Source organism: Paroedura picta, chromosome 4 (genome assembly GCF_049243985.1).
Source record: "Paroedura picta isolate Pp20150507F chromosome 4, Ppicta_v3.0, whole genome shotgun sequence".
In the NCBI taxonomy this organism is placed as follows: domain Eukaryota; kingdom Metazoa; phylum Chordata; class Lepidosauria; order Squamata; family Gekkonidae; genus Paroedura; species Paroedura picta.
Window position 1 is genome coordinate 5,481,369 of NC_135372.1, and position 27,057 is coordinate 5,508,425.

The 27,057-nt window shown below is 53.0% G+C and overlaps 1 protein-coding gene across 4 annotated transcripts in view; it reads right to left on the reverse strand.

The window, feature by feature from the left end:
* Positions 1 to 26,810, reverse strand: part of HOMER3 (homer scaffold protein 3) — a 42,319-nt gene extending 15,509 nt beyond the window's left edge. The window contains exons 1-8 of one of the 4 annotated variants that reach the window (XM_077331638.1): positions 26,435 to 26,498; positions 25,369 to 25,417; positions 13,342 to 13,479; positions 12,528 to 12,684; positions 11,900 to 12,031; positions 10,847 to 10,954; positions 6,009 to 6,130; positions 3,189 to 3,345 (exon numbers count right to left, since the gene is read on the reverse strand). In XM_077331638.1, the coding sequence (XP_077187753.1) occupies positions 3,189 to 3,345; positions 6,009 to 6,130; positions 10,847 to 10,954; positions 11,900 to 12,031; positions 12,528 to 12,684; positions 13,342 to 13,355 (690 nt within the window). In that variant the 5' untranslated portion in view covers positions 13,356 to 13,479; positions 25,369 to 25,417; positions 26,435 to 26,498. Of the gene's footprint in view, positions 1 to 3,188; positions 3,346 to 6,008; positions 6,131 to 10,846; positions 10,955 to 11,899; positions 12,032 to 12,527; positions 12,685 to 13,341; positions 22,233 to 25,368; positions 25,418 to 26,434 lie in introns of those variants that run through there. The other 3 variants (XM_077331637.1, XM_077331639.1, XM_077331636.1) reach the window with 3 other exon arrangements.
* Between the last annotated feature and the right edge of the window lie 247 nt (positions 26,811 to 27,057).

Sequence of the window (27,057 nt, forward strand, 5' to 3'; positions counted from 1 at the left end):
TTCTGATGCCAAAGGGACTTGAAGGACAGGTTACAGTGACCCCTGGCCCAGTGTCAGCAGCCTGACTCCACAAATTGCTCTGGAAAAGGTGTCCAGGGAGGATACATGTGCTTGGAAAGGATTAAAGGGCACAGCAAACAACAGTCCCCTAGCACCAGCCATACTTAAGTACCTTTCAATATTTTTGTCACTGTTTTGAAACTTTAAGGAAAAATATTCACAATATTGTGTTTAAGGATCCACCTCCCAAGCACAACTTGGGTTGCCCCTTCCTTCCGTTTTCTCCAACAACCTTTGCAGCCAGGGAAGCTTCAGAAAAAGTAGGCAGAACGGGGGTAAAAATCCTTTGCAACGAGGAGCAGGAGAACTTTCTCTTCCAGCCAAATATTTCTGGTTCTGTTATTATCTAGTGCATTTCAATCTGATCCTTCCGCCAAATGGATCGGGGTTCTCCCTTCCCCCAGTTCATTTTCACAACAACCACCCGAGGTGGGTTTGCTCGGGAGCAAGGGAGTGGTCCAACACCATGCAATAAGCTTTCCTGGCAAGCAAGGGTGTGCGGGTGGTCCTAGTTCACACACCACGCCAGCGTTCCATTTTAAAGGATCCATTTAAAACGCCTCCAAGGAAGGCTTTTTTCATGGCCGCTCAGTTTTAAACAGACTGATATTTTTTGAAGTTAATGTTTTACACAAACCCTGGAGGGGCGGGGTGGGGAGATGAAGATATTACCCTCTGACCTTTCCCCACAGATGACACACATTCGTGCCGCATGCAGTGGGCTCCAGTGCCCGGTCTGCTCTGCAGTGCAATAAAATAGCAGGTCTGTTTTGTGCCTCCCAATGCACTCAATGGTGCAGGGGCCATGCATCTCCCGGGAAGGGGCAGTGACCTCTCCTTGTCAGAGATCACAGCAGGGGCCTTGTTACTGAAGCCTGAAGGGCCCATTTGTCTTCTTCCCTAGCCAGCCTCCCGTCTGACCTGACAACCTTGAACACGAGCTAATTTTAGCAGCCTGAAAATGTATTTTTGCCACGCCAGGTGCCTGCCTGGCAGAGCCAGGGGCCAGACAGGGAACCCGGACGACTGTCCTTGGAAACAGAACGGAGAGCCTGTTCTTCTCTCTCTGCCTCTTCCACGAGTATCTCATGCTTACGGGGAATCAAACTGATTTGCAATTCCCAAGTTGCCTGTTGGGGCTGATTAATGCATTCTAAGAGAGCTCCTGATGCACCTAGGGGAGAAGTAAAAAGGGCCCTGTGATCCCACGGCACTCCTGTCCATTGTATCTCTGCATGAGTCATTGTTCTGGTCTGACCTCATTCCTAGTCAGGTCATTCTTTGGCTGGGGGGGAGGGGTCATTATGACTGCCGAAGGAAAAGGGTAACAGATGCCAGGCTGCCCGTCCCCAGCATGACAGGGATGCAGAACAGCCCCAAGAGGGGAGAAGGGACTGGACTGCTCCAGAGGACAGGTGCTGGATTTGAGCTCCGAATTTGCACTCAAAAGAGGGAAAAGATTATCATGATAAGGAGAAAAGTTCAGACCCTTTCTACTTTGGAGAGGCTGTGGCTGGTGGAAGAGTCTCTGCTTTGCACGCAGGAGGTCAAGGTTCAGTCCCCAGCAGCATCTCCAGCTAGGAGGACCAGTGCTGTGAAAGACCTTCCTTCCTCTGCCTGGAGAATGGCTGCCAGTCTGAGGAGACAATATTGCCTCTGAGGGGTTGATGGGCCGAGGCATTATAAGGCAGATATTATAAGGCAGCTTCATGTCGGTGATTTTTACCCCAGTGCAGTTCATAAGATGATCCGGGGCCTACCGCTTGAAGTGACAGAACCCCTTCTGCAACCTCAGCTTTCTGCCACCTGCATGTCTGAATTGAGCCTAACCAAACACTGTCAATACAAAATGCTCAGAGGGGACTTATTGGTGTGAGGGGAGGGGGCTGGCGCATCTTCTGGCACTGCCTGTGTTTGAAAACTTAAGAGGAGCCCTGCAGGGTCAGACAGTGGTCTATCTAATGCGTTCTGTCACACAAAGGGCGAAGAGGCCGAGGCCTTCACCTGGTGTCACCTCCTGGCTCTGCAATCCTCAGGAAGGGTGCCTTTGAATGTGGAGGGTCCCCTCAGCCACCATGGCCAGCAGCCATTGATGGTCTTCTCCTCAATGAATCTATCTAATCTCCTTTCAAAGCTGTTTATTCCATGACATTTTCTGGCTGCAAATTCCACATATGAATCCTGCACTATGTAAAGTGGTCTGTCCTTTTGTCTGTTCTGAACCTACTGCCCGTCAGCTTCATTGGGTGCCCTCAAGTTCTAGCACTGTGGGGAACAACATCTATTTATCAGTTCTCTCCACCCCAGGCATAATTTTATTAAGCTTTATCATATTGTCTCTTTTCTCAACTGATAAGGAGTCCCGGACTCCCCAGCCTTTCCTCCTGATGAAGGATCATCTTTGTCACCCTCCTCTGTACTTTTTTCCATTCTGCTTGCCAGGGAGTGTCTGCAGAATTACCACTAACCTTTTGCATACAGAGCTCAGTTCCCTTGTGGAAATGCAGAGGGGGGCAAACTCAACAACAGGCCATAGAATTCAGGGGTGGCCAAACAGTAGGTCTCCAGATGTCCATGGACTACAATTCCCATGAGCCCCTGCTGGCACATGGTGAGCGGAGGCTCATGCGAATTGTAGTCCATAGACATCTAGAAAGCTACCATTTGGCCACCCCTACCACAGATCCTAAGCCAAATCCTTCCTCAAATTCCCCCTGCACAAGTGCTGCTCCCAAATCTCCAGGAATTTCCCAAGTTGGGACTGGCTACCCGACCCCGCAGAGCAGGCCTTTTAGGTCAGGTGTGCTGCATAAGCTCTGCGAAGGAGAATCGTTATTCAGACTGCCGGGCTACACCCAAATCAAGTCTCTGTAAAGTCAAGGGGCTCCTGTCCGGTGTTCCTTCAAAGCTGTGTGGGTGAGCGGCCGCTCGTTAACACCGGAAGCCCCAATCAGCAGCACTCAGGAGCTGGCAGAGCCTTGTGGTGCCCATTGCCCGTTTCAAGATGACCACCTTTCTATTCCACTCAGGAGGCGAACTGCTCTGCTCAGCGGGGAGGGGGGGGGAATTAGAGGGAACGTTTTGCCTGCCCCTCTTGAATGCCTCCCTCCCTCCCCCCCCCTGCTCACCCGGAGACGCAGTGTCTCCGTCTCCTCCTGATAGGCTGCCAGCTGTTTCTTCCACTGCTCCACATTGGCATTGGCTTCATGCAGAGCGGCCACCAGCTTGCTGTTGCTGTCTTGCAGGGTGAAAAATTCGGCTTCCCACTGGACTTCGCACACAGACCTGGTGGAGTGAGGACACCAAATGAGCAGCCGTACCTCGGCCTCTGTTGCAGAATGCTTAACCCAGGCACAAGCACCCCGCCCCCACCCATCTTCTCTTTTTGGGAACAAAAAGACCTAGATGCAACAGCTTCAAATCTCACACTCTCTAGACGGGGGGGGGGGGGGGGGGCAAACTGTGGCTCTCCAGGGGCTCATGGGGATTGTGGTCCATGGACATCTGGAGAGGCACAGTTTGGCCACCCCTGCTCTAGACTGGACTGGCTCCGATCCAGATTAATTGGTTACTTCCGTAGTCCTTTTATGCAACTTTTCTGGGTGTTTTTTTTGTGCTTGCAACAGTTAACTTAACAGGGAGCTCTTAACAGTTTTCTCCTCTCTGATCTTCCAGCTGAAAGTCACAACTTTCGAAGTTGCTTCCTGCTTCCAGGGAGGGTGGGAGATTTTCACCATTAGCAGTAAGAAGCAATATGGGATGCTAGTGGTGATTTTCCAATGTGTACCCCCAAGGTGAGGGGAGAAATGATGAACGACTCTCCCATGTAACATAAGAACATAAGAAAAGCCCTGCTGGATCAGACATGCAGTCCATCTAGGCCGGATTCCTGCCTCACTCAGTGGCCAGCCAGTCCCTCTGGAGGGTCGACAAAAGGGTGTCGAGGCCGAAGCCTTCCCTGATAAGAACATCAGGGAAGAGCCCTGCTGGATCAGACCCGTGGTCCATCTAGTCCAGCATCCTATCTTACCAGATTCTCTGGAGGGCTAGCAACAGGGCATAGAGGCTGAAGTCTTCCTCTTACCTTTAAACTGGGATTCCAGAGAATACATTCTGCCAGGGTTTTCAAAAGACCACTGTGTGGTTCCCCTTTTTGAAAGCAACAGATACTGTGACTCTGAGCTAACTGACCATTTCCATCTCGTGCGCCCTTTCTGCGGCTTGAGCCAGCATTATTTCCACACCTCATACTGAGTTTCTTCTGTCCAAATTAATGCCATCCCTTTTTTTGTTTGCGTTTCTTGCAAACAAATGGCACCAAAGGAACAAACTGGGAACACCAGCTCCCCCCCCCCAAAAAAAGGGGCAAAGCCACAGTCGCACACAAAAAGAAAAAAATTCAAAAGGGAGAATCTGGATGTTCCTGGTTTGTTCTCACACGGATTTTTGTTTCATCACTTGGAATTATTTTTAGGTGAAAAAGAAGCCAGAAATCTTTTTTGCTAGTTTTTTTAAAAGAAGAAAACAAAGAGAGAGAGAGAGAGAGAGAGAGAGAGAGAGACATGCCAACTTAACACACTTATCTTATAATAACTGGCATGCAATTGTCTCTTCTGTCTCCTTTGAGAGCCAGCTTGGTGTAGTGGTTAGGAGTGCAGATTTCTAATTTGGAGAACCGGGTTTGATTCTGCACTCCCCCACATGCAACCAGCTGGGTGACCTTGGGCTCGCCACGGCACTGATAGAGCTGTTCTGACCGGGCAGTGATATCAGGGCTCTCTCAGCCTCACCCACCCCACAGGGTGTCTGTTGTGGGGAGAGGAAAGGGAAGGCGAATGTAAGCCACTTTGAGCCTCCTTCAGGTAGAGAAAGTGGCATATAAGAACCAACTCTTCTTCTTCTTCTTTGAAAAAACAAAACAAGCAAAAAAGATTTCCAGCTTCTTTTTAACCAAACAACAGTCACCAGCCACCCAGTGGGGCAAAGCCCCGCCTCTGATCTTCTCCCCAGCATGGGACAGAAACATTCTGCCTCTGAATACTGGAAGCCCCATTTGGCTGCCATGGGAGATCTGTCCAAATGCCTACATCCGTTAGGCTTATCCTCCGCATCTTGCAGCAGTTCCACAAGTCACCTACTCGTTGCGTGACATACGACCTCCTTCTGCCCATCTCGAAGCTACTGATAAACCATCTACTGATAAACTATGGAGGGTGGCCCTGTTATGCTGACCAACCAGCAGACAGGCGCGGGCAAAATTTTAACCACTTAGTGCTGGGAGCTATTTTGGAACATGAAGGCCTGAGCATGTTTCGTGGCAGCAGTGAAGCACAAATCCAGGGGCCGTTCCTACTCAGATCACTTTCTCTTGCTTGACCCCTGAGGATGGACCCTCAGGATTGAACCCTGGCCCTGGACAGAAGGGTGGTTCTTCACTCCTAGGCATTTTGATTCTGAGCTCCACATTTGACATTCTTATTATGGCTCAAGGGTTGGGAGCATCATCGCGTTTCATGATCCTGATAAGGCACCAACCAGGTCTCATCGTAATGCTTTCCTCAGCTTCTTTACCCTTCGGCCAGCAAGCATTAGTATGGCTGGGGCCCCTCCCCTCCCCTCCCCACGCCCTCCAGGGCCATCACTGGCCATTTGGCAAAGGGGGGAGTTGAAATGAGTATCTATGGTCATATCACCTGGTACATTTTTAAAATGTGCTTGGTCTATGGTTATACCATGTGCAACCATTGAGATTGTACGTGCAATATTGCACAGACTGTATCTTATGTGTTAGCGTCTGTCATCTTAATGTGCGCTTAATAATAAATATTTGGATTTGAATTTTAATATGCATTTGCTGCTCAACCATTGGGTTCCTGACCCATTCTCTGGTGCCGGAATACCAGAATTCACCCGCATGCAGAAGCGCCAGATGTGGATCTGCCCCTCACCCTTCCGAGAGCATCTTCCTGACCCTCTCCCTCTCCGTCGTCATCTCCATATCCGCACTTTGGCTCCGGAAGAGCTTATCGTCGGCAGGCCCATTAGAGCTGATGATGGGGCTGGGGTAGATCTGTGGCCGGAGGGAGAGAAGGCATGGGTCACGCTGCAAACGGGGAGAGTCCAAAGAGTTTGCAGCCCCCCCCCCCCCATTTATTTCTCTTTCTTTGCTTCATTTAGTCCCTGCGTTTCTCCTGGGTGGGGACCCCAAGCAGCTCATATCACTTTCCTCCCCTCTGTTTCACAACAGCCCTGTGAAATAGGTTAGGATGAGAGCACGTAGTGGGCTCAAATGCACCCGGAAAGCAGCAATTGGAACCTAGGTCTTCCAGTTCCTTGTCCAACAGGCTGTCCACCACACCCCACAGGCTCCCCTGCGGCCAGCACAGGAGTCAAGCCCTGCTGTGACCCTTCCACCCTCCAGAGAACCAGCATGCTACAGTGGTTAAGAATGGTGGCCTCCAATCTGGAGAACTCGGTTTGATTCTCTGCTCCTCTACATGCAGCCAGCTGGGAGACCTTGGGAGGCCAGTCACAGTTCTCTCAGAGCTGTTTTCACAGAGCCATTCTCTCAGAGTTCTCTCAGCCCCACCTACCTTACAGGGTGTCTGTTGTGAAGACAAAGCAGTTTGTAAGCCGTTTTGGAGCTCCTTCAGGTAGTGAAAAGCAGGCATAAAAACCAACTAGTCTGTTTTTATCCTACGCTTCCTCTTGAGAGTTCATCAGGGAAGTGCACAACATTCATGAGTCTAGCAGGGCTTTGGGTTTTTAAAATGACTGTGCTGTGCTTAAGGCGACTGCAATCGGGACATTATGGCAAAAATCCTACTTATTCTCCCCCCCCCCTCCAAAAAAAAAAACACACACACTCCCTGCCATATTCTCTCCTCCTCATCCCCCCCACTGGCCAAGGGACTGTTCGCACTCCCTCCCCCTCATGCGCTGTCAATCCATCTGTGCCTCAGCTGTGGAACAGGGAGCACGCCACCTTCCCTCCCCCAGATCTGTCCCTCCCGTTTCCCAGGAGACCCGAGGAAAGCTGCCAGTCTCGGGCTGCGTCCTGAACTCTCCCCTCCGAGCACCACATCCCTTCTCTGTGACTCACGGGGAGAGCAGGCAAAAGCCATTCAGGAGCAACAAACCCTTGGCGTGGAGAGGCCAGAGCACGGCCCCACCAGCGCAAGGAGAGCACATGAAGTTGCTTTCTAGAGCAGGGGCAGTCAACCTGTGGTCCTCCAGATGTCCATGGACTACAATTCCCATGAGCCCCTGCCAGCGTTCGCTGGCAGGGGCTCATGGGAATTGTAGTCCATGGACATCTGGAGGACCACAGGTTGACTGCCCCTGTTCTAGAGAACCAGATCCTTGGCCCATCACAGTCAGGACTGTCTCCTGCAGCTGCTCTCCAGGGCCTTTGGCAGAGGGATCTTTTCAGGTCACCTTCTGATAGAGCCCTTTTAAGTGGGAGCCAGTGTGGTGACGTGGTTACGAGTGGCGGCCTATCATCTGGAGAGCTGGGCTTTGATTCCTCCACATGCAGCCAGCTGGGTGACCTTTGGCCAGTTCTAACAGGGCAGTTCTGACAGAGCTCTCTCAGCCCCACATACCTCACAGGATGCCTGTTGTGGGGAGAGGATAGGAAGGTGGTTGTATCTACTCTGATACTCCTTCAGGCAGTGAAAAGTGGGGTATAAATCCAACTCCTCTACTTCTTCTGGAGAGGGCAGAGATTTACAGCCAGGGCTCCAGGAACCACAGGGGTTCTTTGAGAGCTCCCCCGGAGTTCCACAGCCTTTTCCAGAAGTTCTGGTGAACGCCAACATCACTGGATGTCACTGGGGCCCCCTTCCCCTGTGGCCTGGTCTCGTCCTCCACCATGGAAAAACAGTGAACAACTGAACGATTGACTGGCTCCTGCATCTTACTTCGGCGCCCGCTTCTCTCTCAGTGTTCCTCAAATATTTCAGGGGTTCCTCCACGGCCCAAAGGTTGAGGAATGCTGGGATGGGCTTGAACCCAGGGCCTTCCGCATGCTCTGCCCTGAACCCACGGCCCCTCAAGAAGCAACCAAGGAGCCCAGGGAGCCCATGCTGAGCAGGCCTCTGAAGGAACCTCGTAGTCCTCGACCGCAGGGGACTCAGCAAGAAGAGGCTCGCTGCTTCTCCCACCTCTGACCAGCCTCTCTCTAGGAAGGGCGGCAAGGATGAGGCACGGCACCCTGTAGGCGCTTCTCCCAGGGCTCAAGAGGACCACCTGCCTGGGCAAGAGACAGCCCTGTGCTTCAGAGGGCAGCTGCACCAAAACATACGACAAAAGGGAGGCTTCATGCTCGGCAACTCCTAACCCCAACCTCTTCTTGGTGTCTACAAGGTGGGACTGGATTCAAATTGAGCCACCCAGCTCTTCAGTCTGGCAGTGAGGGCCAAACTGCACATTCAGGTTTTGGATGAGTTTTAGTGAGCTCAGGTTCCCTGCAGCCACACAACACCTGCGGGGATTGCTTTCAAAGAACGAAGAAGGGCCCAAACAGGCTTACAGTGCCACAACAGGGAAAAGAATAGCTCCTGTCATCTCCACCCTTGAGCCGTTTTCCTGCAGGGGATCAGCACTGGAGGTTGTTATTTCCATGCTTTGGCTGCTCAAAGGATAAGCCATAAGTCAGGAACTTATAGTGCTATAACATTGTCACACCCCTGCTGTCCCTGCTGCTGAGTATCGTGTCCAGATCATGGGAGCTGATGGTGCCGCTTTACTCTGCTCTGGTTCGGCCTCCCTTGGAGTCCTGTGTTCAGTTTTGGGCACCCCAGTTGAAGAGGGATGTAGACAAACTGGAGCGTGTCCAGAGGAGGGCAACAAAGATGGTGAGGGGTTTGGAGACCAAGACGTAGGAGGAAAGGTTGGGGGAGTTTGGTCTGTTTAGCCTGGAGAGGATGGAGTGGACCAGAACTAATGGGTTGAAATTAATTCAAAATAAATTCCATCTAAACATCAGGAAGAAGGTCCTGACAGTTAGAGCGGTTTCTCAGTGGAACAGGCTTCCTCGGGAGGTGGTGGGTTCTCCATCTTTGGAAATTTTTAAGCAGAGGCTAGATAGCCATCTGACGGAGAGGCTGATTCTGTGAAGGTTCAAGGGGGTGGCAGGTGACAGTGAATGAGCGATAGGGTTGTGAGTGTCCTGCATAGTGCAGGGGGTTGGATTAGGAGGTCCCTTCCAACTCTATGATTCTATGATTCTACCCTTTAAATTCCAGATATATAAGGGGGGAGGCATGCCTCTGCAACCAAGAGGGCCAGAAGCTTACTTAAAAAAAAAGAAGAAAGAAATTGGGAATTAGCAGTACTAGTAGATATAAAGCTATAACGCTGTAGTGGCATATCAACTGCTGATTACTTGTGAGGGAGGGAATGGTGACATGAGAGCTCAGGGGAGGCAAATGGTATAAAAATGTGCACGGTGCATAAAACCATGCTTGGACTATAATATTTCTTTGAAGGCCACAGCAAACCAGGTTCAGAACACTCCACTTGTCCCTCTTCCCCAAGAAGATGCTGAACCATTAACAAGCATCCTTTGGGTGCAATCTGTCAACCAGTTATCGATCCACCTGACAGAATGAGGATCCATACCGCATTTTACCAACTTGCCAGTAAGAATATCATGCGAAACCTTATCAAAAGCCTTACTGAAATCAAGGTAAACTATGATCACAGCATTCCCCTGATCCAACAAGGTAGTAAGTTTCTCAAAAAAAGAGATAAGGTTGGTCTGACGTGACTAGTTCTTGAGAAAGCCAAGTCTTAGTAATTACAGCCATCTGCTCTGACCTTGTAGTTCTGATTGATTCCCTGACTCTGATCTTGACCTAGAACTCTGCTTTTGGAATCCCTTTGGGTTTGGTGCTGCAAGTGTGTTTTAAGTGGTATCTGGACTTGGAACTGGATTTTTTGACTGCCTCTCTCTCCTGCAGTGTGTCTACAACCAGGAAGCACTCCAGTGTAGATGTGCTACAAAGGTCTGTGATTCCAGGGAGAAAATTCAGAGCCCAGTAGGGTGGCCAATTCTAGGATGGGAAATTCCTGGAGATTTTTTTTGGGGGGGGGGCAAATCTCAGCAGGCTACAATGGTCTATCCTCCAAAACAGCTGTTTTCTCCAAGGGAAATCTTATATTCTGGAGAACAGCTGCAACACGGGGTGAACGCCAGGTCTTTCTCAGAAGCTGACCAAAGCTAGGGCCTGGCCTAAGCAGGGAGTCACATGTCCTTTCCCAGTGGGGGGCCCACCCATTGGGTCACTTTGTGATCCCAAGGCCAGCAGCAGGTGGGTCTTGTCAAACACTCCCTTCTCTGTCCACATTCTTTGAAGCAGCTCACAGAGCCCCTCCCCCCCACTTAAAAATAATCCTTTAAGAAAATTCTAGCATCCAACTAATCTAAAGTAATAATTGGGGGGGTGGGGGGAGTCCACTTTCAAGGCAGTGTAAAACACACACACATACACTAAAACAATGACAACAATTCCTAAAGATCATGGAAAACACCCACGATCAGACATCGAAAATGCAGAAGGAACAGTGTGAGGTCGTAGTCAGGAGGGAGGGGTCCTGGCAACCTTTCTTGAACCAAAAATGCCACTTCTGGAGGCACCACTGCCCTGTCCCATGTACCCACTGGCTTCCCTTGGCTCACGCAGGCCCGCCCCACAGGCCACCAGGTGCTGATCTCAAGGCAAAGGCAGGCTTGCGAGAGCTCTGGAAACCCCCCCCCCCCCAAGGCCCAGTCACTGCTTACCTGCTGGGAAGTCAAGCTCAGGGCGGGACTGGTCAGCTCTGTCTTATCTTGCGACTTCTCCCTCGCCAAACGAGCGGCCTCCTTTACCTCCTGGAACTTCTCTGCAAACTGTCAATTGGTGCAGCGGGAATAAGAGAGGAAAAGTGATCCGCCCCCTTGGATGGCTGAATCTCCCCAAGTCACCGAATCTCAAGGGAGATCCCATCATCCCTCCCTCCACTTCCCCAGGGACGGTTCCTCCCTCTGTCCCCAAGGCAAAGTCCAGCAGTCTCTGCAACTTGGCCAAAGAGCGGGAGCTCAGGATGGGTCAAGAGCAAATGGCACATTGACCAAGATGACAGGGAATGTGGGCCAGGCTTCTAATGGCGGCAGATCCACTGGGAAGAGGCAGTGGTTGCTCCCATACATCCCAGTTCACATTATAAGGGCCCAAAAGCCTACGGTTTCCTCGTGGCTGATCCTGAGAAACGACCTTGCCTTTTATAACAGCAGCAGTAGGAGAGAGAAACAGGAAACAGGCAGCGACCTCAGGGCCCCCGGGAGACATGGCCCCTCCCACTGCTGCTTGAGTCATGGGGATGAAGTCTAAAGTGTCTTACAGGAGTTTCGGGAACCCAACCTGCAGCCTGCCTACCAGTGTCCCACATCACGGGGCAGGTAAGCTGTGCAGCCAGTTGCTTGCAACCAGGCCCTGGGCACAGCCGGTGACTGCTCCTCTCTGAAGGCACTGCCCCAGATCATCTTGAAGGCAGAGCTTAACTCCCCCCCCCCCCCCGGCACATGCACTTTGTTTACTCTGTGGTTTCTCCCGATGCTGGGAGATCATGCTGCCTTTCTTTGGAGGCGGGAATCAAAAGGCCCGTTCCCAACTCCCACCCCAAAGCAGTTGCAGGATGCTTGCCTTGGAATCTCTTCACTCACGGCAGCCCTTTTCTCAGGCTCAACCAGTTTGGGGATCCCCAAAACAAAAACCCTTCCCTGCTCTGCTGGGGGAAGCCAAGCGCACAGCATCCATCTCCCGCCCCTCCTGAGCTGGCACGTATGGAGAATCACCTGGGAGAGATGCTGCTCGGAGGCGAAGCCCAGCCCGTACACCGTGTTGGCTCGACTGTCAGCCCACTGGCCAAATTTCTGAGAGGTTTTTGTGAAGGTCATGTTGGGGGTGATGGTGCTGTTGATGATGGCCTGCAAAGAGATACGGTGGCAAGGGGTCAGGCCCCTGATGGAGACCACCCAGGGGCGGAAATCAGTTTGGAGGTGGGCTTTATTGCGTGAAGCATGCGCTAAGGAAATCTGTCTCTCGGAGCACCAAGATACCAGTAGGGATTCCCAGCCAGGGGTCCTGGGGACTCTGGGGTTCTGTGAGAGCTCCACTGGGATTACACGGACATTCACGGAAGATTGTACGGCCGCTGACATCCCTGGAGCCCCCTTCCCCTGTGGCTCTACAGGCCTAGTCTCTTTCTCCACTAGGGAAAAACAGTAAATGCTCAATGGATCGGCTGGCTGGCTCCCGCCTCTTCCTTCTGCGCCCACTTCTCTGAAGGGGCATGGCGCCACTCCCAGGCTTCTGCAAAGCCTGAAAAATATTTCAGGGGATCCTTGACGGTCCACAGGTTAGTCTAAAAAGGTCTAAAAAGGACCACCACCAGGGAGGCCCTCCTTGTCTCTCGGGCCGTACCTTTGTGCCTCCCACGCTGATGATGCGGTAGACGTTGCGGGTGGCATCGTAGAAGTAAGACACCGTCAGCGCGTGCTTGCTAGCCGGGATCCAGTTCCTCTTGGTGGATGGGTCGATCTGGAAGATGTGGGCTCTGGTGCTGAAGATCGGCTGCTCCCTGAGACGGTGCAACAGAGGAGGGATTCAGAGACTCCTGTGACTTTAGAGCCACGCGGTTCTCTCCGCTCTTCAGGGCCGGGGTTACGGAGAGGCCTGACCCTCCCGGAAACGGGTGCAAAGGAAGCAGCCCTGGGAGAAAAGGCCCTCTGGAAGTCTAGCGACAGAAAAGGCCACTGGTGGGAGAAGGGGGACCAATGGGAATGGGAGGAAGGCAACGGGGATGAGGCGGCAAAGGCTGAGCCCAAGGCGCCTTGTGTTCAAAGGGACCCTAGAACCCATCCAGTCGAACCCCCCCCCTCCATACAGGAAAGACGAAGCTAGGCCGCCCCCAGCCGATGGCTGCGCAGGCCCTTGCTTGGAGACCCTCAGTCAGGAAAGTCCACCCCTCTTCTGGACAACAGGGTTCCTGGCTGAGCTGCTTGACCAAGAAGCAAGTCACTACCCCCCCCCTGCTCCCAATTTACAGCCACCCAGTAAATTTCTCCCTCAGCAGCCACACACACACCTGCGCACACACACAAAGGGGGAGGACACCTTGGGACACTAGGGATGTACTTACTTCTACTTCTGTGTCTGAAAGAGTGACCGCTTCAGACTAAACACATGCAAGCCCATGCACCCCGCGCACAATTCAGCGTAAAGCTACAGATGTTACCTAATTGTTGACATTGGTTAATAGTGATGGAGACAGGTAGTTAGAAGACAAAGGGTTAAACAGACATCGGCGGTCCTGGTTAGAGATTCCCCGGAGCTGAAACCCGGCCTTGGCTGGGGTCTGGTGGCGATTCATTTCCTGGCAATGGAAAATTGGGACTGTCAGGCACCACCCACAACAGAGAGCGAGGAACGGCGGAGAGAAGGGAGAGGCGGGCCCGAAGGCACCTCTTGGGGATCAAGCTGGGCCCAGGCAAAGATTTTTCTGAGTGGTTAATGTGTGATAATTTTGGGCCACCGGGAAGGGGGGGGAGAAATCCATGGGAGTTTCTTGATACTGGCTGGTTGCAGCCTATTAATGCTCGGTAGGGTTTGCGTTTGAAAGCCCAAAATAGGGTAAAGATTTGATTTCAGAATGAGGGGCAGCTGGACCAAGAGAAACTTGAGCGAGGTGAAAAAATGAATCCAGGGTTGGTCCCAGCAGAACTCTTCTGTCTGTGGGGGTTGCTAGCCTCCAGGTAGGAATTGGACACCTCCAAGAATTACAGGTCATCTCCAAACTATAAGGCAGGGGTGGCCAAAACTGGGATTCTCCAGATGTCCAGGGGTTCATGGGAATTTCAGTCCTGTGACATATGGAGGACCACAGTTTGGCCACCCCTGCTATAAAGAGAAAATGGCTGCTTTGGAGGGTGGACTTTAGAGTATTACCAATTTACAATTATAATTACACTTGCATTCCGCCTTTCCCTGGTGGCTCACATTGCATTTAAAACACAGATAAACGTACCACATAAATTAAACATTTAAATCAAAAACACAAGGCAAATGTCAGGTTTAAAACCACATAAAACCGCCGCCTCTTCCCAGAATTACGAGGTTTGCTGGGGTGGGTGTTTGTGTGTGATCAACCCCAGAGGGTCCGCTGAAGTCCCTCCCTTCCCTCCACAGGGCTCCCACGCCCAAATCTCCTGGGATTTGCCAGCCTGCTGCCTTGGGACAAACCCCCAGGATCACACTCACTGATTTGAGAGGACCAGACCTGTTAATTTTGTGCAGATTCCCGAGTAAGTAACCCACTGATTGTTATTCAATTGATCATATTCAATTCCGTAATCACCCCCAAGTATAGGAGGACGATTTAGGTTTGAGCTTGCTCAGAGGCTTGGATAGGGCAGCATGCCAGACGCTTTGACAGCTTCTCCTTGTTTGCATGGCTTCTCGCCTGGACATGCATCCTGATGCAATAAAGCACATGCCTGCAGGCAAAGCAGGAGAAAAATCAGAGACATGCAACGGTGGACAACAGAGAACTACGGACTTTGTTTGTTTGCTGTCTGCATGACACCTCCCTCAGTCAAAGCACTCTACCTGAGGAGTATGAGCAATTCCATAAAGCATTCCTACCCTGGCAAAGGACACATCACAGGATCATAAAGTTGGAAGGGCCATCCAGGCCATCTAGTCCCCCCCCTGCTTTCCCTCCCCCCCCCATATCTGGCTGGTACCATTCTACACAGAGTTTAAAGCCATTGCTGCAGGTCCTCTCCTCTGCTGCCAACAGGAACCTTTCTCTGCCCTCCTCCAGGGGACAACCTTTCAGATACTTAAAGAGAGCCATCATATCCCTTCTCGGACTCTTCTTCTCCAGGCTGAATGTTCCCAACTCCCTCAGCCTTTCCCCGGAGGGCTTGGTCATCGGGGCCCCCTGACTCATTCTCGTCGCTCTCCTCTGCACCTTCTCAATTTTGTCCACGTCCCTTTCAAAGTGAGGCCTCCAGAACTGTACATGGGACTCCGGGTGGGGTCCGACCAATGCAGTACACAGCAGGACTAAGACACCTTGCCAATTTGATGTGATGCCTCTGTGGATACAGCCCAAAGTACATTTGTCTTTTTTGCCACCGCATCACCCTGTCTGCTCCTGTTTAGCTTCCAGTCTGCAACTCCCCCAAGATCTCGCTCACACCCACTGCTGCCCAAAAGGGTCCCTCCCATCCAGTCTGCAGCCTTCTCATTTCTGTGACCCAGACGGAGAACTCTGCACTTCTCCTTATTGAAATCCCCAGGAGTTTCTCAACCCGCAGCTGGTGTCCCTAAGACAAATCTATGTCATGAAAGCCTCCCTTTCCGATTCTGGCAGATGGGGCAGATGCTAATAGTGCAAGCGCCAACCAGGCCGTGCTCTTCCCTGGTAAGCTGGCAGCAGCCCCTACTCAGCCACTCGCAGGGCCAACGCAGTCTGGAAAGCCGGGTGCTTTTCCCCTGCCCCGCCTTGCCTGTGCTCAAGGAGACACGCGGGCCTCTCGCAACACACCCACCCGTGCCAGTTCCTGCATGCTACGGTTTCCGTGCCAACATCGCAAGGTTGAGAAGGCCATATGCCTCGCTGACAAACCACCAGCCCAGGCAGGCCTTCCTTTGACGTTCCCTGCACTGGAGAACATGTGGACTGGGGGGCGAGGATGCCACCCTCTGGGCGGGGCCTGGAGATCTCATAGAATTGCCTTGAGCTCAAAACGGCTCACCTTCATAAAACAGCTACTCCGAAGGGTGGCTCTGAGGGTCTGCTAAGAGTCCCTCCTCTCCTCAAACCCCTCCTCCCCAGTTCCTACCACCAGGAATTTCCCACCCTGCAGTTGGCAATCTTAAGTAAGGCTCTTCAGATTGCTAAACGCAGGAGGTCTGCCTCCGAGTGCAAGAGGTTAAAGGGGGGGAAAGCTATGGAGAGGTGTTGTCTTCATGTAGGGTCGCCAGCTCTGGGATTGGGAAGTTCCTGGCAATTTGGAGGCGGAGCTTGGGGAAGGCGGGGCATAATACCATAGACCCCGCCCTCCACAGCAGCCATTTGCTCGAGGGAAACCGATGTCTGCGGCTTGTAATTCCATGAGTGCTCCAGTCCCCACCAGGAGGTTGGCCACTCTGTCCTCAGGCCTGGACTTGGGAGACCCAGAGGCCTCTGACTGGCCACCACAAAAACACAGGCTCACTGTGGCTTGGGTTGGCTCCAATCATTCCACTCCTTCCTCTGGAGGGAGACAGAAGGCCCAGCAAGATTATTATTCTTATTTTATTATTGATTGATTGATAATTGGTGATGATTTGATTAGATTATGAAGATTCATAAGTAGGCTTGAGTGCTTTGGCTCAGTTCGGCTGCCTCAGGAATCGCTAATGCCCGTGGTGGCCAGCGCCGCAGAGACCAGGGGTGGCGGCGGCAGAGCACCTGTCAGCAGCCGCAGTGCCTGTGGGCGGCTGCCAGCTGGTAGGCTGCTGCCCGTCCTCTCTGCGCTGCTGCCATCCTATGCCATCCTCTGGGCTTTGGTGATCGCAGAAGCACACAACCCTAATATATAGACCTCCTCTCTAGACAGGTTCAGGGCAATGCACCTAGTACAAAATTTTGATAAAAACAGTAGAATCATAGAATCAGAGTTGAAAGGGACCTCCAGGGTCATCTAGTCCAAACCCTGCAGAATGCAGGAAATGTACAACTACCTGCCCACCAACAGTCGCCCTAATTCCAGATGGTGCCCAGATGGTGCCCTCCTCCCAAAACCAGAATCCCTGGTCAGTCAGGCCTGGAAGTAATTCACTCCCCAACCCCAAAGTGGCCATCAGCTTTTCCCTGGGCACGCAAGGAAGGGCCACAGGAGCCAAGCACTGACACAATCCCTTCTGCCCACCCACTCACTACCTGCCTAAGTTCACAGAATCAGCATCAGTATCAGTAGAAACAATAAAATATGGGCTGCATTTGATGTGGTCGACCACAAGAAGAAGAAGAAGAGTTGGTTCTTCTTGCAGTGGGGGAGGAATTGTGGGACCTCTGTGAACTCTTTTGTGGAGTGCTGCAGGGGGCAATACTCTCCCTCATCTACATGCGCCCTCCAGCCCAGCTGGTCCGGGGCTAGGGGCTGGGATGTCACCAATATGCGGATGACACCCAGCTCTACCTCCTAATGGACGGCCGGCTGGACTCCCACCCCCAGATAAATTTTCCAGATGTTTAGAAGCAGTGGCTGGATCGCCCAGGAAGAGCCACCTGAAACTCAGCCCCTCCAAGACGGAGGTCCTGTGGCTGGGGAGAAGAGGGCAGGACCAGGAAGCGTGTCTCCCATGCCTGGACGGGGTGCAATTAACACCTGCCACAGTTGCCAGGAATTTGGGGGTGACTTTTGATGCCTTCCTTTTAATGGAGGCTCAGGTCACGAAAGTAGCCAGGATGGCATTTTTCCATCTCTGCCAAGCCAGGCTCCTAGCGCCCTCCCTGTCCTCGGACCACTTGGCCACAGTGATCCATGCAATGGTCACTTCCAGACTAGACTTCTGTAACTTGTTCTACACGGGCCTGCCCTTGTCTTTGATCTGGAAGTTACAGCTGGTACAGAATGCGACTGCCAGGGTCCTCACTAGAACACCTTTGAGGGCCCACATTCAGCCGGTGCTTCACCATCTGCACTGGTTACCAGCCTGTTTCCAGGCCAATATGCTGCTTAGGTCTTACTTACCTGCGGGACCACTTGGTTGCTTATGCCCCCCGCAGGGCCGTCCGCTCTGCAAGTATGAATTTACTGGCTGTCCCGGGCCCCCAGGATGTTTGCCTGGCCTCGACCCGGGCCACGGCCTTTTCAGTCCTGGGCCCAACCTGTTAGAATGAGCTCCGGGGAGAGCTAAGGGCCCTGCCGGATTTGTCAGCTTTCCGCAGGGCCTGTAAGATGGAGCTCTTCCGCCAGGCGCATGGGTGAGGCTGGGGCAGAACTGCAGCATTCCAACTAGGACCCCTTCCCATGGTTTAGTAGATCTGCACCCACTTCCTAGTGGAAGAAGACTTGGCCTCCAGCTGAACAAGGTGGGAGGGGACCGATTGGTTAGAAGTTGCCACCACTTGTTGCATATTGTAAAGTGGGGGTTTTATGGGGTTTTACTGGCTTTTAACATTTCATTATGTGAACCACAGCGGGTTCTTAGGGAAAGCGGCAGCATATAAACAAACAAACAGACATCCTATGTGCTCCATTGGAATCTAATTCTTATGCCTTGTCCTAATTCTATTTCTCTGCTGGGGGGGGGGGGGGCTTGATTTTATTTGCTTGTCCCTGGCCTCAACTATAGGCCTGGTGGAAGAGGGCTGTTTTGCACCCCTTGAGGAATTTTGGCAGTTCCATCAGGTCCTGAGTTTCTGCTGGCCACATGTTGGCGCCAGGCACGCCCGGACTGCAGGGCCTTAAAGGTTAACTTCAGAACCTTGAACATAATCCGGGATTCAACCGGTAGCCAGTGCAGCTGTTGGAGGGCAGGTCGAATAGGGGCCCTTCACGGTGTCCTAGTAAGGATCCGGGCAGCTGCATTCTGCACTGGTTGATCTGGCGGAGTTTACACTCAGTGGGAGCAGAAAAAGTTGGCCTGCACCGTGCTGCAAGTCACTGTCTTCATCAGATGGCGACTTTCCCTAGCAATTTAAAAATAGACTGTGAATGCTGTTGAGGTCAGCTCAGGTATCCCTCCTTCCCTTCCCTCCCCTTCCCTCTCCCTGCACCGGAGCTCCGGGTGTTTCAGCACACATCAGTAGATGCTAACAATGCCCGGCTTTGCTGGGGACGCCCTGGCAAGCACCAGCCGTGGCGGAGGAAGCCACGTGGAAAGAAACGGTGCCGGAAGGGAGAGCTCCGGCCCCAGCGTGGCAACTTCATGGGCTGCGATTCCGTGTCCTCGTTTCCTCTCATTCTTTGGGCAAAGGATGCAGGAAGCCTGCAAAGGCAGAGGGTCCGGGCAGACCCTGCTGATGAATCGAGGCTGCAGTCTGGCTGAGTTGTCCCGCGGCCCCAGGCCGTGCCCAGGCCCCCAACCGTGGCAAAGCCTCTGTGTGTCATGGGATCTGCCCAGGCTTTCCTGTCGCTTCTCCCAAGTCTACCCTTCCAGCTCAAGGGACACAGCCCCACCTCAGCCGCTGCCATGGGCATCCTACAAGGCCCCGATCCCACCGACAGACGACTTGCAAGCCATGTTCTCCCTCTGCTGACGCAGTAAAGAGCTTGGGGGTCTGCTGGACCTGGCATGACTGCTGAAGAAGCAAATGCAGTTGCAGAAGAAAAGGAAGAGGAAGAAAAGAAGAAGAAATAGGTGGAAAAGGAGGAGGAGAAGAAATAGAAGAAGAAATAGGTGGACAAGAAGAAGGAGGACGAGGAGGATGAGGGAAAGAAGGAATAGAAGAATAGGTGTAAGAGGAGGAGGAGGAGGAGGAAAAGAAGAAGAAATAGGTGGAAAAGCAGAGGAGAAGAAATAGAAGAAGAAATAGGTGGACAAGAAGGAGGAGGACGAGGGAAAGAAAGAATAGAAGAAATAGGTGGAAAAGGAGGAGGAGGAGGAAAAGAATAGAAGTAGAAATAGGTGGAAGGAGGAGAAAGAAGAAGGAATAGAAGAAGAAATAGGTGGAAAAGGAGGAGGAATAGAAGGAGGAGGAGGAGAAGCAGCAGAAGGAGAGGCAACAGCTTTGTTCCAACTGCGTTTAGCCTGGAAGGTGGTCCCCTACCCGGACCTGGATGATCTGGCCACCCGAATCCAAGCTTTGTTAAACTCAGTGCTGGACTACTGTAGCACATCCTGCCTAGGTCTCCCCTGCAAATCAACCCAGAAACTCTAGTGAGTGTGGTATGCTGCAGCTTGATCACCAATGGCCCACCTGTGAGGCTTCCCCATAGCAGCCCCACCATAGGGAGTGCCCTGCCTGGGGAGGTCAGCAGAGCTCCGCTGCTCCCTGTTGGGCTCTGCAGGACTGCAACAGACACACCAGTCGCTGTGAATCCCTGAAAGCCCCGTGCGGAACACTGGCCTGGCAGGCCACACCTCCCCCCATGAGTCCAGGAGGGACCCAGCCCTGGTTGCTGCTTCAAGGGAGCAGGACAGGAGGGCGGGTGGAAGCGCCATCAGAGGTGGCCGTGGGCCTGGGAGGAGCAGAATCACAGGGCTGGAAGAGGGCCATCCAGTCCAGCTATCCCCCTTTTCAGGGATTTAAAAATCACACCGTCTTGGCGGATGTTCATCTGATCTCCTCCTAAAATTCTCCAGTGGAGGAGATCTCATCACCCTCCGAGGCAGCACATTTCAGCTACGAACAGCCCTCACTATCAGCAAATGCTTCCTAATATTTAAGCGGAACCTCCTTTCCCGTCATTTGAGCCCCTTGCTCCTAGTCCATACCTGTATGGCTGCAGGAAACAAGCTGGCCCCCTCTTTGATGTGCCCACCTTTCATTTTATTATATTTCTTTATTTTATTATTTTATTTTCCGTAGTTCAACCCACAGAAGTCCTACCCCCTGGCCCTGCTCTTCTCCAAGCAACACAGACCCAACTCTCTCAGCCTCTCCTCGCAAGGCAGGGATGCCGACCCCTCGACCACCCCAGTCGCCTTCCTCTGAACACGCTCCAACTTGTCAGGATCCCTCTGGCAGTGGGGCGCCCCGAACTGGGCATCACATTCCAAGTTAAGTCTAACCAGTGCACCAGACTAGAGGGGTATTCTAACATAGCTTGATGCAGAAAGCCTTGGGTCAAGAGCCGGGGATGGGTGGGTCATGCTGGACCTCAGAAGCAAATTACTGCAGCCTTAAAAGCAACAAAAAACAAATAGCCCTTTCACCCCAACTCAGTCTAGGCTGGAAGACTGGAGGCTCTCCCTGGTTTCTGCTGATCTGGCCACCTGGAACTGCGCCATAAGAATATGGAAGCTAGACTACTATCATGCACTCTTTGAAGGACTCCCCTTGAACTCAACTTGGAAACTCCAGTTACAACAAAAACATTGTACCTCCATGATTATTAGGAACAAGGCTGAGTGTACAACTGTCCCCATTCTGCACCCACTGCCAGCTGCCCCTCAGTTACTGGGCTCACTCACGGTCCTGGCTCTTGCACAAGAAGCCATTTGCGGCCTCATAGCTGCAGGACAGACTCTCCTCCTGCACCCGCACATCAAAGACAATTTTCAAGGTAAGAGCTTTTGAGAGTCATCCTGCGTGTATCTGATGGAGGGGGTTTTGACTCTTGTATGCTCATACCCCAACATTCTTGCCTGCCTCTAAGGGAATGTTGAGAGGGAAACTGAGGGAATGTTTATTTATTTATTTATTTATTTATTTATTTATTTATTTATTTATTTATTTATTTATCATACTTCTATACCGCCTTCCCCGGAGGCTCAGGAGACAATGTTGAGAGACACTGAAAGGGGGAAACAGTGAAGTGGGCAAATTGGCCGGGTCAAATCTCTCTCTGTCTTCTGAGAGATAATCTTGGGTTAGATATAGGAACCTTAGGGGCTTGAAGCTGGTTTTGATATCTAACAGCCATATGGGTTAGGTACAATGAAGAGTGCTTGCACTCGAAAGCTCACGCCTTAAATAAATCTTTGTTGGTCTTAAAGGTACTACTGGACTCTGATTTTACTGTGCTACTTCAGAGCAACACGGCGACCCACTTGAATCTAGCCATGTAGGTGGATTGTAATAGTCAAGAAAGCCAGCAAACCAGAGACAAAGGTGGATTTCTACCAACACAGGAGGCAGCTGCCCAATCTGGTAGGAAAAAAGCTTATAAATTAATTGAAGGGAAAATAAGAAAAGCCCCCCGCTAGGGGGGTAAATGCTTTCATGTGGGATGTGAATTTGATCCGTTTTTTTCAAAAGCTTAATATGGAAGACTGGTCTCCCCATGGCTCTTGCCAGCTAAAACAAACCTCTCTGTTCAAAGGTGGGTCATCGTTCCATTCGCAGGTGATCCAGGGGGACAAGAAAAACAGATGTTCTGTTGGTGAACCACTGCGCTGAAGACGGGTTGTTCTGTTCTCACACTGAGCTATAAACGGTGGCCAACTTCTGTGCCACAGTAACAGCCACCCCGTGATTCCCCCCTCCTTGTCCCCCTATTTGCCCCCTTCAGTGGCTAAGCGCAGCAGCTTCTAAGCTCCTAATCTGGCGAGATGCCTTCGATTCTCCTCCTCCACATGCAGCCAGCTGGTGACCTTGGGCTAGTCACAGTCCTGTGAGAAATATTCTCCTCGGAAAGAGCTCTCTCAGCCTCACCCACCTCACAGGGTATCAGTTGTGGGAAGAGGGAGGGGAGGCCATTGTGAGCCGCTTGGAGGCTCCTCTGGGTAGTGAAAAGCGGGGTATGAAAACCAACTCTTCCTCTTCTCCTTGAGAATTAAGAGTTCGGCACAAAATCTCACAAGCCCGAGACACAAGACTTTGGCAGATCTAAGCAGAATCGTCCGACTTGCCAACCAAAACTTTGTATGACAACTTTGCCACAAGCCCGAGGGGATTTGAAAAACATGCTTCCTTCTGCCCCCAGATGGCAACAGGACCTGGCTCAGGCAGAGATCACCCAAGAGAAGGATCTGGAAACACAAGCTCCTCCCAGGTGCAATCAGCACCTTTCAGAGACAAAGCTTGCCCCCAGCGTGGCACTCCGGGTCTCTCCGCCTGCCGACAAGGCCCTGCTTTTACCAGTCCCCCTGAAAGGAAAGCTTGTGCTGTGTGGTTTTGCCAGCCTTTGTTTTGTGAGCAGCCCCCAAGAACCCAAGCGATGGCAGCAACAAAGGCCAATGCGAGATCAGGCTGCCTTGCGAGGAGCACAGAATCTGAAGCCCGGGAAGACACTGGTTGGGCCTCATTGGGAAGATGCTGTCCAGTTCTGGGCACTGCAGTTCAAGGAGGTGTTTAGAGGAGGGTGATTGGGAGAGTTGAGGGGCTGGATCCGTGCCTTACGAGGAGAGGCTGAGAGAGTTGGGTAGGTGTAGCTTGAGGAAGAGGAGGGCCGGGGGAGGGGGGGGTAGAGGAGCTGCGTTTAACTATGCAAAAGGAAGTCTTGTCAAAGAAAGGGAAATTTGCAGGAGCCAGGGGTTCAAATGATGGGAAAGGAGGTTCCACTTAAATATTAGGAAGCATTTTCTGAGGGCAAGGGCTGTTCATAGCTGGAACATGCTGCCTCGGAGGATGATGGGTCTCCTTTTTCGGATGTTTTTGGGAGACTGGATGAGCAGTTGTCAGGAGTGTGTGATTTTTAAGTTTCTGAGAAGGGGGGGGGGGCTGGACTGGGTCTCCCCCGGTGGTCTCTTCCATCTTGATGTAACTGTGATTCTGAAGTTTCATAGTCAAAAACAAAGACATCTGTCTGTCCTACAGGGGACCTCTCTGCTGCCTCCAAGGGTCACAGGGTACGAGAATTGACAAGCACACACCCAATGGCATTTTGTGCACTTTGGAAGAAGAAGAGATGGTTTATTATACCCACGTTTCACAACCCAAAAGAGTCTCAAAGCGGCTTCCATTCGCCTTCCCTAACTCTCCCCACAACAGACACCCTGTAAGGCAGGAGAGGCTGATTTTACTGTAGAAGAAGAAGTTAGTTCTTATCTGCTGCTTTTCTCTACTCAAAGGAGTCTCAAAGTGGCTTCCATTCGCCTTCCCTTTCCTCTCCCCACAACAGACACCCTGTGAGGGAGGTGGGGCTGAGTCAGCTCTGAGAGAACTGTGACTGGCCGCAGGTCACCCAGCGGGCTGCATGTGCAGGAAGGGTGGGGAATCAAACCCAGTCCTTCAGGTAAGAGGCCACCGCTCTTAACCATGACCCCAAACTGGCTCTCCAGACACAAAAGACACGGAATGCTTAGGAATGCAACCAACTTCTAGGGCACCAGCCCTAGCCCGGAAGGCCCATACAAGCCTGGTCTCGTCAGAACTCAGAAACTAAGCCGGGTCAGCCTTGATGAGCACTTGGATCTACCTGTCTGTCAGCCTCCTACCACGGTTTGTATAAGTGTCAAAAAGGCCTGAGAGAAGACTTGATCTCTTTGTCACCGTTTCTACTGTGTGGCTTTGCCTGTGTGGCTCAATTACCTTTGGTAGACTGAACCCACAGGAGGACCCAATGGGTGCTTGGCTATTATCGGGTGAGGCCGGCCTTGGTCGGCTTGGCACGAACGACGTCACACGCACCTGGGAGCTGCTCCGCGCATTTTCAATGAGAAAGGAAGAACCTGCCTTTTCCGTGGGACAAAGAGGAGTCTTTTGCCTTTTCCCCTTGTGGCGTGTTGAGGTCCTTGGGGGACGGGGGTCTCTTGGGGTTCTATTGATCAATGTATTCCTTATCAAATCCGTTCCAGCAAGAACAATCCGGAGCTTTGCGTTGCTGCTTCAACAAACTGCTTTTGCTCAGAATGCCAAGCGAGTTCACTGAGAACTTTGACAGGGATTTGACACGCAGGTCACTACGCAGAGGCCAGCGACGGCAAACCACCCCTGCTCCTCTCTAGCACCGAAAGTCCTCTGGGCTCGGCTGTAACTTGACTGCACGTCCCACGCCCGACAAGCAGCAACCGGTGTTTTCTCCTAACTCATCCCGGGCACCAAAGCTGTGCCTGTGCAGTTGGTTTTTGGTAGTCCACCTTTTACAGTTTGCCATATTTGCTGCCTGACACACCTCTGTGCCCGTGCGGACAGCTTTCCGTTGTCAGCCCAAGAGGGTCCTTCTGCTGCCTTGCATCTGAGACAAGGGGGTGGGGGAATTTCACTTCCTTCTTTCTGAAGTTCTCAACAACCGTCTTCCTTCTCAGCTCAAGGCAGCCTGTGAGAGCTATGGGGCTCATGGGAATTGTAGTCCATGGGAATCTGGAGAGCCACTGTTTGGCCAGGGGTCAGGACCTAGAGTAATGTGGCCATAGCTCTCACAGGCTGCCTTGAGCATTCTGCCTGACACCGTGCTGACTAAGCTGGGCTGGATGCTGCAAGGTGAGCGGTCACAGTTTATCCTCTGTCTCTCCACTCATGTGAAAACCCAGATGAGGAACGTCCCCTGCATGCTCACACCCAGGTCTGCTGCACCACTGAGTTTGGTAAGGCCCATGATCCCCACTCCAGAAGAAACACAAGACCAGGTAGCGCAACCTTCCGATCTGGTTTCCCCACTTTGCTGCTGCCCTGCTAGATTCCCTCCCATGTAACAACATAACAGCATTTGGAACCCACCTTTCCGATGGTGGGTCAGTCACAGGTGCAATTTGAAGGTGGACTGCTCCTAGACACAGAGGCTCTGGTTAGCACTCTTGCGGAATAGCTGATGGAATCGCCTTTTGTAAGAACTTCTCAGCATACTTGTGGGGTCAGATTGAAGGATCCAGGTCTGGCCAATGGCCTGACAGACACTTCCAGGAAGCCCATGGGCAAGGCATGATGGGGACCAACTCTGTGTCCCTCCCCTCCACGTATGGTAGCCGGGCTGCCCCTCGAAGCTCTGTTCAGCACTGTCAGCATCTCAGGACTGATCTCTCCCTCAGATGAGGTGGGCCAGTCCTTTTCTGAAGCCACCCTGGCCAATGCTCATCTTGTGGCAGGGGGTTCCACAAGTTACACACCCTCCCTTTTTTCGTCAGGACTGAACCATTTCCCCCCAGCCCTGTCACTCCAGTCCTATAAGAAATGGGGCTCAGGGGCCAGAGCTTCGGGATCCGAACGTGCTCCTCTTCGGAGGTCTGGGGTGCGCTCGTGTGTGTGTGTGTGTGTGTGGGGGGGGGGGGCTACAGCCAAGGGTCCGCCAGAACTTCTGTGGGGAACGCAGGTGGCCCGCCCACCGCCCCTCCCCAAGGGAGAAGTCCTCTGAATCCAGCCGCCGGCCTCCAGCAAGGGGGAGGCGAGGGGAGATGGGCGGCCAGCTGGTTTTTAACACAGCAAAGGAACTGCACAAGGCTGCAAAAAGAAGGCTGGAGGGGGAGGGGCAGCATGTCAATGTAAAGGTTCTTCAGCAAGACCCGTCCAGCCTCCCCGCCAGGCGAGAAGGGCAGCCGGGCAGCCTCCGAACTCCCCCCGCCCCCTTTGCAAGCCGATCCCTTCCCGGGACCTCCCAACTCCCGCCGCGTGGCTTCCATTCAGTGGGCGCTTCTCTGGGGGACCTTTAAGTCAGCCCGCTTCGTTCCTGCTCCTCCGGGGCGTGTTCCCGACCCCCCCCCCCCCCGCCGCCTGTTCCCAAAGGCTTTCAAGCGCCGCCCCCCCCCGCATGATCGCGCCCGCTCCCCCCCCCCCAGCCCGCCGCTCTCACCCCATCGCCTCCGGAGGGGCTTCCCTGCCGCCGTCCACGTTGCCCGGCGCTCCAGAGGCGGCTCTGCCTTCCAGCGTCCAGCGGAGCGTCCCCCGGGCGGGCGGGCGGGCGGAGGAGGAGCGGCAGGCGGCTGAGCCGGGCTCGGAGGGCGCTCCCCCCGAAGCCAACTTTCCGTCCCTCCCTCGCTCCCCCGTGCTGGGCAGAGGGCGGGCGCAGAGGCGGCGAGTCAGCTGGCGCCGGCCACAAATGCTGGGGTAGCCGCCCTCCTCCTCCTCCTCCTCCTCCTCCAAGCCCTCGGGCCACAGGAGCCTCGCAGGGGCGCCGCTTGCCCAGCCCGGCTTTGTTCCTGCTCCGAGCTCTCGTAATTCCTGCCTCCCTCCCTCCGTCCGTCCGCCCACCGGGCTCTATGTGGCTCGCAGGTCCCTCCCTTCCCCGCCCGACTTCTCTTCCCCGCGGGGGTCCCTCCTTAGCCGGCTCGGAGGCGCCACCTGCTGGAATCCGGGCCCCGTTCGCCTGCCGCTCTCCAGCCCCGGGGCGCGAAGGGCGTCGCTCGCTCGGCGGAAGAGGCAGGAGGCGGCGGGGAGGGGGAGCGCGCCCGGGAGCGGACGGGTCGCGAGGGAAAC